We start from the raw sequence: 12,558 nt of genomic DNA on the forward strand, positions 1-12,558 counted from the left end.
ATATTAGAGAAGCACATCATTTGTTTCATACCTTATACAAATGACAATGAAATCAATACTTAGACAAAGCTGTCCAGGGACCACAAATCCCAAAGTGCAGCATTGATTTTGACTACACCAAGGGCTAATATGCATATTATGTGCATATTATTAACTTTAATGATAAAGAATAATTGTTTTAAACACATTGTGAATTACAGTTAATTGATGTTTACCTTCGCTAGAAAATCACATACTGCTGAATGTTTTCCATTATCTTGAAAAATGTACCAGACATTTCAAGGTTCTTCTCTTTCACAAGTCTAGAAGGTGATAGGAAATCTAAACCATTTCTATTAATTGAGTTCTTTAGCTTTCAGTATTTGAAAAAGAAATACACAGAAGATTGTTAAAATAACAAGGCAGCACTGGCACAGCAGGTAGGCTATGATATCTCATTTTTAAAAATATTATCAATTATATTTGCATATGGTGGTACAATGTGAGTTGAGCTTCTTAAACATATACAGACACAGTAAATTACATTACAGCATATACAGGCCATTTTCTATAAACGAAGAGAGGGTATTTACTACATTTATGTATTTTCTGTGCCTCTTGGCATGCACTTTTTCAATTACTCTTCTTACAGATTTAAATGGATATCAATCAATATGTAGCATTAATTACAGAGTTCCTCAGTCAAACCAAAGACAAATGATTTTCAGAAATGAAAAAATCCCTCGCTTATAGTCAACATTTCACACCTCCTTCCTCCTATCATTTGAAAATACTACAAGAACAAATTTGAATAGAGGCCATATCATGACACAGTTCAAGGCAAGGTTCAAATACCATGGTTGACAAAAAGAAGTTTCCCAGCTTTGAACGTCTCTGCTAAAGAATGTTGGTTTTATCATATTTACTTGGTTACAAAGTTCCCACATGCACCTTCACCATTGCCTATGGGCATTTCTTACTTTGGCTGAAACACTCATAACCAAGCTGGGCTTCTGAGAGGCACCAGTCACTGCTCACATGCTCAACATAAGGTATGTGCAAACATTATTAAGATACTAATCCAAATTAGTGAACGTGATCCAGAAAGACAGACTTGATGAAACTCGTATCTATCTGTCATCTTTCAAGTTTTCATTATTGGAAAGAGTAACTTCAATCTTAATTCTCAGTGACAGCCTTGTCAACCTGCTGCATTTCAAGAGTGTTCAAAATAATGGGATCATTCCCGATGAAAGCCTTAAGAGAGCACTAAAATAGTAAAAAAAGTCCTTAGGTCTCCTTGGTCTCTAGGAGGATCCAAAAGATCCAACAACACTATATTATTCAAAACCAATACCTTAAGCACAACACACTCTAACAAAGGCAACTCAGTTATATCATTCCATATTATATTGTCATGAACATAACACCTTTCACTATAAACTAAACCACAAATGTTGTATATAACTATATATAACCTGTCATACACAAAGAAATCATACCAAACCCTCTGTATCTACTGAGGATCTTCCAACTAGCAATCTGTGCTCTTTGTAGGCCTACAGCTACTATTCCAATGACTTTAGAGACATTTAGCTATTGATCAGGCCAGCATCCACAGCAAACTTCTCAATACAATCCTAAGCATGTGGTCAGTGCTGTACAAGAATAAGATGACCACCATCTGCCTAAGGTACGCATAAAAAGCATGCTCCTAGCAGCACCAACACCAACACTGAAAATCTTGAGTATCCCATGACCACAGTGGGGCTAACTGCTATCACACCTTACCACTGGTTGCAGGAATTCATGATAGAAGTAGGTAGTGAAAAACCAAAGTACACCTTCCGACTTACTGAAATCAAACCTGCAGACAACCTCAATACAAATTTAAAAAAATATAATTTATCCATTCTTTTGTTGTAATGTCTCATGCTATTTGGTCTCTATTTGTGCAGGCCTAAGGGCTCCTGAAATTATAGAAATAAACTGCTAATTTACATAATATGCATAATTGAGAGGAAAATCAACTTCTCTTTTGACAGATCTCACTCTCCCATTTTCCTCCTTTATCCATTACAGAAGTTGACTATCTGAGCATGAATTCTACTTTGTAATGTATGCCACCACTGAAAAAAACCCTAAAGAGCTACCTATCTTTTGAAGCTTTGAGTTTTATCTTTATTTTTATTTTTGAAACCTTTGAATTTAGGCCACACGTTGTATGTAGTTTTACAGATATCCTTGATTGTGCTACACTACGTCTTTAGACAGTGCAAGACCAGAGCACAAACTCAGATTACCTTACTTAGACCTAAGAAGACTATTTTACTTCAGTCACCACTCTGTCCTTCACATTGCACATCATGCACACATTAATTTAAATTAATTTTACTCATCACCTTATTTCTCATGTCCCTGGATGAACTGTACACCAATAACCTGAAATCAGCCCCAACTCTCCAAAAGAGGTAGCAATGAGGAACTAGAGATGTGTTACTTGTTGTTTTCTTCAAAACTCAAAGTCCCCCAAAGCCCAGGCAGTCCTTCACAAACAAATCAAAGTCAGGTGGCAGCTCTGATTCATTATCTGTTTTGGTTGGTCATCTAAACATTTTTCTCCTGCAAGAAAATAGAAAATGCACTTTTTCATGATGGAAAAGAGACCAAAATACTGATTGATAGAAGCAACCTTTAACTGCTTCTCAAAATATTTAGAAAATCAAAACAACAAAGCCTCAATCTTCACACAATTTCAGCTTCTGGATTTTCTTCTCAGATAACCACAGCACCACACAGCCTTTGTGTTTTTAGTGGAAAAGTTTGAGAAAGGCCCTTTCTATCAGTTGAAACACCACAGGACTTTCATCTGGCTCTCTATGCTGGTCCTCACAAGCAAGCACCAAACATATTAGGTGACTTGTGAACCCTCGTATCATGATTGTCATGGGCTGGTGGGCTGGTCTTACATACACCACTACAGCCCATCTTCCAGGCTGGAAGCGAGCTGGACTGTCCAATCTAGGGGGCAGCTAGAACAACAAACTATTGGGTGTCATCTCAAATTCACAAGAGATGGCAAAACATGTGACCAATTCAGATGCAAGGATCTTTTACTTATCTAATTATGAACTTTACCTGAGTATTAGAACTGTCAAACTGCAATATGATGTAACTTATATACAAATGGTCCCCAAGGTGAAAATGATCCAACATAAATTTTTGACTCTTGGCAAACTGTTTTCCAGCAAAAATTAATTTTGGAACATAGTAGTTCTTTCAAACAAAGAGTTCAATTGAATATAACTGCACTCTCACACTCACTTCCTAGCTCCACTTCTATACAAAGATTACTTTTCTTTGATGAAAAGCCATCAAATCTTAAATTTAAACAACTTGCTTGCCATGTTTTGTACAAGTTCAAGAGTCATATTTTTTTATTATAAAACGCTATTAAATACATGCATTTGTCTCCAGAAAACTTCATGTCATCTGCTCATTATGCAGTTAATATTGTAAAACAGGAGACTTTAGTAAACAGAAATATGGAACCATCTATATTTTATGCAGTAGGATAATTTTCTGTTTTAGAAAGGAAGAAAATACATGTGTACAGTAATAAACATTCTCTATCATCAGTCACTGAAATTGCAGCCTGTAGGAATGAAAATGAAAAATCATAACGACCATTAGTCACTATAGAAAGGTTCTTACTCTCTTAATTAAGGCTGCCAAGGGCCTTTCCTAGGAATTACCATTGATATAACTGCTCTTCAGAGTATATGCAAGCAAGAGAGCACACGGCAGATATAGCTGTCCTCCGAAAAACTTACTGCACTTCTGAAGTATTAAGTCACAAGGGCCAGCAGATAGCATTGGCTTAGATATCCATTAGTCCTTCAGAAATCTGAATCTATTTCTACCATCACTATGGAAAACATGCATTGCCTCAGTATAACTCCAGAGAAACAAATAATTTCATAATTTTGCCATTTCACAGTCCATACAGTTACAAAAACTGATAAAAAGTCAATTTCAGCATTAGCTAGTCCATGAACTCACTTTCATCAAATCACTAGCCTTATTCTAAACTAAATGTTATATGAATTTTGCATTATTGACATTACATTACCAAACTGAACTAAAAATGCTTTGGACAGTTTAAAAACTTAATAAAGAAGTTCAATTGCATTTCTACATTCAAATTCAAGTTCTCAAACCATACCTTCACGAAGTTCAACCAACTTTAACATAGCTATAAAAGCCAAAATATTGTTTGAATATTTCATAGGCTATTATGATTCTCTCCTACCTCTGGTCATGCCTATCCATTACAGATCTAAGTCCCCACAGCAAAAAAGGCCTTTATTTTTTTAGAAGACAAGACAGCCAGTTCATGACTCTGAGGGGCAGTGCCACTCATGCAGACACTAATGTCACTAATGTTGTTCCAAGCTCCCTGCCAGCCAGCTGCTTGCAGCAGAACAGTCAGTCTGACCTTTGGCCAGGAGGAGGAATGGCTCAATAGCATGAGAAGCTGCCTTATCTAATGGATTAAGTACAGAACCCAAGTGAAATGCTACCTTTGACAAGGACTTGCTCTGTTGGCCTTAGCTGAGTCAGTTAACCTTTCTTCGTTTTCCATCTTTAAAAGGGGAATTATAATTGTACTCTATCGGTGATGATGCAAACATGTTGCAACACACTGATACCATGAATGCTTAAGGTATCCTACAAGGCAAGTCAGTGTAATGCCATAATCAAGTTAAACTCATCTCCATAGAAAACTTTAAAAAAAAATTAATCACAAGTCATCCTTTCATTGTATGTATAATTATAAATGTTTTGGTTAACAAAAAATATCTTTTAATAAATTATCTTTCAAAATTATCTTTTTAAATCCTTTTTTTTTTTCCTATTATTAGCTAGAACTGGTACTTAAAATGCAGTACCTTTCCTATACATGATACTTGACCAAAGTCTTCAGGTGACCTATATGACAGGACCTGATGAAATATTTTATCTGCCATAGAATTTTGCCCACCTACTAGATTTTCGTACTTTGTGGAGATAGTTCAAGTGTATACTGAAATCTGTTTGCACTAATTGACAGATCAAATTACTTTTGGATCTGTATTTCTAAAGGGCCTCTGAATTTATTCCTTCAGTTTTACATGCATGGGCTTCCATACCTTTGTGAATTTAATGTTTGTGTTCATCACTCTGACATTTCCTAGCATTTGAAGGACCATTTCAAAGATTATTTCAAAGACCATTTTTGCAAATGTGATGTTAGAACAGTTTAGCGGGACAGATTTTAAAAAGACATTTACATTTAGCACAATTAGCCATCTTCGTGTCTTCATCCTACTTTCAGCTACTGTAATCAAAATTTTAACATGGAATTTTCTTAGAATAGAGGCTGAATTCCAGATGTAGAACTGAAAAAAAAAAGGGGCTCATTGTCTATGCTTAGTTTCTCTTCTTTAGAGGAGGAAAAGCCTGAAAAGCTTTTGAAAACAAACCTAAGTATCACTGAGCTCTTTAGTAAAATCTCTCTGATATATAAGGTTCTGAAATCACAGTACTCGGAAAAAATTGCAGACAATTGATTAATAATGAGGTCAGAAATACAAATAAATTTACTTCTAATGAAGACTGAAGACACAGTAATCAAAGTGTTAAAAATTCATTTCATGCACATTTCATTTGCCTCTTAACTGATATTTATCACATAATTCTGTGAGAAAGTGGAGGCCTAAGATGCTCCAGATAAATGTCTCAATTAATTGTACAGAGGTAGCCCTCTTTGAGCTGAACCAGAGCTGTGAGCTCTTTATTAAAAGCACTATTCTGTAGCCTGTAACCTTGTTCCTTGACTCCTCTCTAGTTTCCAATTTAAACAAGTCCCCATGCGGCCCACTCTAAAGGGCTTTGTCTCCCTGTCATTGTTATGAGAGCCAAGGCATCCTGGAAGTGTGAAATCAGACCTCATGAGCTGAACGGTTCCCCAGGGAACACAAGACCTCGCAGAAGGTCAAAGTCATGGGCTGGACAATCTGAAAGCGTCTGATCACTGGTCTGTGACACAGCAAGAAGGGTGGGGGCAGGGGGAGAAAGAGCCAGGGGGCTAGAATTGAACACATCTTAATTAAAGCCCAAAGACTACAAAACAAGCTATCTTCTAGTCAGGCCATCTTAAGGAGCTTGAGTTTTGCTCTTGCAAATGAATCTGAGTTCCTAAATATTATTCCTTAAAAGCATGGATAGCACTTTTGTTGAAATAGATCAAACCTGTGGCACATCTTTTCCCACTCTGCTTACTTTTTATCAGTGATATGGCAGAGATTTTGAATTTTACTTCATGGCACAAAGGAGCAATGTATCTGCCTCCGTAAAAGAGATGCAGACACTGCCTTGTAAAGCCTTGTAACACTTTATAACTCAGGATTTAGGGAGAAAAAAAACATGCACTGAATAGCTAAAACACAATGGAAGACTCAATTGGAAGTTTCTTCTCAGACAGAGAGGGAAAAACTAAACTTCATTCTCAGTATCTTCCCATTCATTAGATTACACTTTCAAAGAATTTATACTAAATAATACATAATTTCCAGAAAGGTGGATTTGCTGTGACCACAATTTCCAACAGAATATAATTTTGCATTGGTGGAATCCCTAAAATTGTGTATTGATCATGGAACTACACTGTTTTTCTGGGGGAAACAACATCAGAGACCCAATAATTTTCCCAAAGGCCCTGGTTCTGAAAGATACCCTATTTTTCAGCTCTTGCAAAAACCAAGTTAAGCTTTCAAACACTGGTGGGGAGCTCAACCCCTCAGTGGTTCTTCCTCTCATAGTTCTCCTGGCAAGTGGGTTGAGTGAGAAGTCTGACTGTACTTTCTGGAGTATTTTTAATATCCACTTATGGCATGTTCCAGCAGTACAGCATTTCAAAACTGGTAGTGTCTACTTGCTCCCCCACCTACAACTTAACCGAAATTTCAGTTCATCCTGCCACATTATTCATTGCATGTACATGCGAGGGGGGTTGTAAGCTGAGACCTGAACTACCACCCTTAATCACTCTCTTTTTAAAAAAAAATCTGTACTAACCTTAAGGATTTGAAGTGCACTGTCCAACATTAGGCTATTGAAAGTGGAGAAAAAAACCTGCCCTTGGCTCTCAACAGTTTATTAAGGGCTTAACTAAAGTGACCTACTAGCATTCCACTGAGGGAGGCTATAAGCTTTCTCAGGAAAGGAGCAGAATTGAGGGTTTCATTAAAAAGTAATTTGTGCTTTTTACTCATTCATTCAACAGGAGTCTCAACTGCTCTTTATTCACGCAGAGTTAGTACAGTATTACAATGCTGCTCAATGCATGGGACAAAGGAAAAATTTCACGTTTTGAAAGGGGGAAAAAATCCTTGCAATTGTAGCAGGATTGATGGCTACTTAAAAGATTACAGAAATCTTTTTCCCTCTGTGCTTATGTTTAATAATGGAATATTAAGGATTTTAAAAATCTACTCAGTTCAAATTAATAAATTTTGATTTATTACTTCACATGAAAAGATTCCTAGAAGTGAAATGGGATATGTTTAACAGACAGGAAACAAAGCAAAACACACAGATACCATATAGCTGTTCCAGCTGCTTTTCAGACTCAGGGTCAAAAGATAAACTCTGAAAACACATTACAGTAAGATGAGCAAACTAGTCCTTAGTTTTACACAAAGAAGCAATCCTTAGTGGTGTAACAGCACTGGTGACAGCACTCTCCACACTAGTTACTTAGTTGAATAAAGGTGGGTCAAGTTTTTACACAATTTTTGCAAACATGATTTATTGACAATTACCAAATACCTACTTTATTTCTCACTATTACTATTCAAAGTTTAATTTTAAATGAATGACTTGTACATAATTACAAGTTACTAAAAATAGCTATAAACTACAACAGTAGATAATAAAACCACTTCTTCTTCCTTCCAAAATTCCCAGTTACTTTTGTCCAGAATATATAAGATTTCTGTCACATCTGGAATGTGCAGCCATCTTACAAAATACATCTGCTGTATCAACGCTTTTTCTTACTAACAAGGGAAGGTAGTGAGTGTTCTTCCCCATAATCCTGTCTGGCATCCTAAATACAATGTCTGAAAATTTTTGGTAGCTCTCTACATCTTTAATTGAATCAAATATATTTCCAAAAATATTGTTCAACCAGCACAAATAACATGTTGATTTGGAAAAGCTGAAGACTGAACGAGGTCAGGGACTGAATTATCCCATTTGCCCCTGAGTAACTTAATCTCTCTCTCTGTTCAGAAAACATTGGATTATAAGGTCAAACCAGACTAAGGGATCTTTAGAAGCATTTCTACGACCTCACCAAAAACAGAATCTGTTATTTTGTGTACCACAAACTGGATGATCAAATGTTTGCACTGATAAAATGTTTGCACTATTACCTTGTCTGAAATACTGGTAGTCATGTTAATTATCACAAAACCACTAAAAATTGAGTAAGTTGCTCTATATCTGCTCCTTTAACAGAACATTTATTCTAGTTTCCTTTTACTTTCTTCCCATTTCCATTTTTTAAAATTTTTCATTATCATTTTAAAGCAGAGATAGCTACTTTCTGACACAAATGCAGCTCATTTTGCTCCATTCAATTCATACGGTATGAAGGTGATTGTACCTAGAGAAGATAACTTGGACATTTCTGGAGAAATATAGTCAGAATTGCTGAAATACTTTTTCTTTATTTTGCAAAAGCAACATGTCGAATTAACCATTCAACTTATAACATAAAATAGAATTCTTTTTTTAAAGATCTTATTTCCCTTATCTTATAAAGATAAGCAGTAGCTGCAGCAAATTGCATTCAGTTAAAATGTCTGAAACTGACAGCAACCTTGCTAAATATCTAACAGATATCAAGTGATTCTTTTGGCAACAATTTTAAAGTAGTATTTAAGTCTGGAACCATTTTTTGCCTTGTACCTTGGAATTTAATATTGATAATTTTGTATGGTTTCATCTACTAAAATAAAAGAAGTTTCTTCTGTGTAATTATATAGGATGTCTGATGGAGAAAAATGTATATTTCACCTTTATCAGAAATAATCTACATAGGGCTCTGCTAACATTAGTATGACTTGCTGCCTTACTTACAAACTTTTGTTTGTGTTTAGATTTTTTCGTTAATGAGCAGAAGGTGGAAGTGCGCAAACAGAACATAACCTGTAGATGAACTTTTGTTTTAAGTAATTTTTTGTCCTGTTCTAAAAACACTGAATCTTACTACGGTATTCAGTGTCACAGAAACAAAATGAATCCTTGCCTGTGACATCAGCTGCCATCAGTGCTTCTGCCCTGATGACCTTCACCTGAAGAAATCCCACATCGCTGATGTTATGGAACATCTTCATTGGACTCTAAAAGATAATAAAAAGAAAAATAATTCTGGATTGCAAAAGAGACAAACCAAAAGCAATATTAATACTCTCCACTCTGGCCCAGATATAAGTTACTGTAATTCTGCCTACATACTCGGACTTTTAAATATTATTTGCTGAAGAATGTGCAGTTGTTTGTATTTCTTCCTATATTTTGCAACTTTAACTTATCAATGAAAATTACAAAGGAAGAGTTAGAATATGATTGATTAAATGTAACACAAATTCTAGTGAACTAATCCCCTAAGACTATGGGAATAATTGTACTTCAAAATTTGAAATTATAGCAATATATTAAGAAATTAACACAAAAAATGAAACAACTACTCTCCCTGAATTATTTTGCAGGAACTATGTTCACATTTTCCCTCTGATGCCTCCAATATTATCTTGAGCAATGACCTAGGGCCAATAAGGGCCAATATAGATTTTTGTAGTTGACTATTACATGCAAGTTTGCATATACCATATACACCTATAATAAGCTTGTGAATAACATCAGCAAAAGCAATCAAAAGAGAATAACAACTACTTAATAATTGTCATAATAATCACATGCAGAAAGGATAAAAAAATAATTAAAATATATTTCAATTCCATGGCAGAAAGCTCTTAACATAAATCATTATATTTTTAGCATAATTTTCTTCAATAGCTACATGTATTAAGAAGAGGAAGAAAAAAGAGTGCACTACACTAACACTTGCATTTATTCATCCAACACAGATTTAGAAAGCTTATTAAAAACCATATACCTCTGCTGCTCTTTTTTCAGAAGAGCAACTAAAACTAACAAACTGGGAGTATTGCACTAATGAAGTATGACATGCGACAATTCTCAAACTCTAGCTTTCAGTATTATTTCAAATTTGCAGAGCTTTAAATGATAAAACATTGAATGCAAATTTCATTCATAAATACCAGCCCATACCTTTATTCTGAAATATTTTAAAATCTGGACTTATGTATTTAATGCCTATGGTCCTCTCTAAAATTTTAATGTGGTGAAACTTTTTCCATTGTCTATGACAATGTCCAGATTTCTACAAAAAGCAAGCATCAGGAAAACATCAAATCAACAATTCCTTAATTTATTACAAAAGCAAAATTTGCTGTTATGGGAAATGAGAATAAATTACATCACTGAATCTAAAAACCACAGATTCTGCTTAAATGAAATATTAAATGTCAGCTTGCAAAAACAGTATGCTTTTGCACAGAAAATCTACCCATTAAGATATTAGACATACAATATGCATCCCTGTCTTTCTAATTAATAAGTCAATTCTAACAGTTAAATCACACTGATACTAATTTCACAAATCCCAGCTGACCATTTACTGTTTACAGTGAAGATTTGACCTTCCTACACTGAACTTAAAAATCCAATTCAGGGTAGTAGCCCATATATTACATACATGCATTGTGTTATAGCAGGGTAAAAGTGAATAAATTTTTACCAATTTTAATAAGATAATCATCATAAATATGACTTCAACATACTGGTGGTCAACTTTAATCAGCACACACTCAACCTCTTGCTTATGTGCTTACAAGCTGAGGGTAGCAGAGATGGTATTACAGATAGCACTGGTATAATTCAAAAGTGTCTCTGCACCCCTCATTTATTACAATGATGATCAGGGTTTGGAAGCCTCTTATCAGAACTAGTACCAGAACAGAGATAATTCTGCTGTAATACACACTATGAAAATTACAGGACTTACAAAAATGTTTCCGCATTCTACCCAAGTTTCCCAACAACCAAAACAAAACACCAAGCTGTAGAAATAAAACAAAGCAAAAACCAAATACAAAGCAAGACAAACAGTGGCACCCACTTCCTATGACACCATACAGTCCCCTTTTTCCAGATTTCATCCCGGTTAGCTCACTCTTCAAAAGGGTGCCAGTGATGTATTTTGCTTTGCCACCTTTGTTAGAGTCCCACAGAATTTTCGAACTTTTATTTCCAGAAAGTAGCTGTCTTAAATTCATTTACTGCACATACTGACTGGGGAGAGTGATGAAAATGAATACAATGCCACAACAGAGGCTCTTGGAGAAGCAAATTACTTTAATGCATTACTTTAAATACATAACTTTAAGTAATGATTTATCAGACGATATTCTGCCTTCTTATTTGTGATTATTGTTGAAGGTATCAAAAATCTGTATACTTTCTGAAGCCTAGAATTTTCATAGCAGAGGAATCTATGATTTGCTGGGAATCTTTTCAGCCCTCAATAGATGGGAAAAGATTGAAATCCTCTGGAGATGAGTCTTCTTTATTTTTTTTAATGAAAGGCTGTATAATATATTTTCTGTATGGCTGCAGCAGCTGTCAGGAAGAGCATCTCAGTTCAGCTCTATTATGGGAGAAGCAATACCCCATCCCATGGCATTGAGATACACTGAGGGGCTAGCACTGATTGACAGCTTGTCACCATGACGTCTTATTCCATCTCTGTTATGGAGAAAATTAATGTCACACCACCAGCCTCATGACTCGCTGTCATCTTAGAACTGCTCACCTTTTATCAATGCTCTAAATAACATTTCAAGCCCATCGTCTCACAGTGGACAATCTGGTCAAGGGACATTAAATCGGATGACTATGAAATGTCATAATAAAAATGGAATGCTAACAACTTCTCTAAACTAGCTCCTCTGGTTTTTAAACTGTGACAAGGGGGACCATGAGTTCAGCACACCAGTTCTGAAAAGGTCATACAATCTCTCTTGGTCTGTACCCATTAATGTGCCCCTCTCCTCACCCCAAAAGGAATTAATCTTTTCAGACAATCGTGGTAAAATAATGGTTCAAACAGTAATGCCTATTTAATTTCTAAGGCTCTGATGTTCAGCTACAAATGGTTAAGTGACAGTAATAGAGTCATTTTCCTGATGGCAAGGTCAGCTCATTAACTGTTTTTGGCTGCAGAAAGGGTGCAAAATACATTTCTCAAATGGAAGCTAGATTCTTTTAAGAGGAAATCCAAAAAAACAGCCAATCAACAGGGAACTCTACATCTTGCTAATTACACATGCTGTCTTTGTATTAGTTCTGAAGTGCAGGTATGAATACCGAAGTCAAATTGAACAT

At 35.4% G+C, this 12,558-nt stretch overlaps 1 protein-coding gene across 1 annotated transcript in view; it reads right to left on the bottom strand.

Moving 5' to 3' along the window:
- The window catches only part of MCTP1 (multiple C2 and transmembrane domain containing 1), a 219,220-nt gene that overhangs the window by 112,766 nt on the left and 93,896 nt on the right, over nucleotides 1–12,558 (bottom strand). The window contains exon 10 of the mRNA XM_054002904.1: nucleotides 9,338–9,431. Coding sequence (XP_053858879.1) covers nucleotides 9,338–9,431 — 94 coding nt within the window. The remainder of the gene's footprint in view (nucleotides 1–9,337; nucleotides 9,432–12,558) is intronic.

This window comes from Vidua macroura, chromosome Z, assembly GCF_024509145.1.
Source record: "Vidua macroura isolate BioBank_ID:100142 chromosome Z, ASM2450914v1, whole genome shotgun sequence".
In the NCBI taxonomy this organism is placed as follows: Eukaryota; Metazoa; Chordata; class Aves; order Passeriformes; family Viduidae; genus Vidua; species Vidua macroura.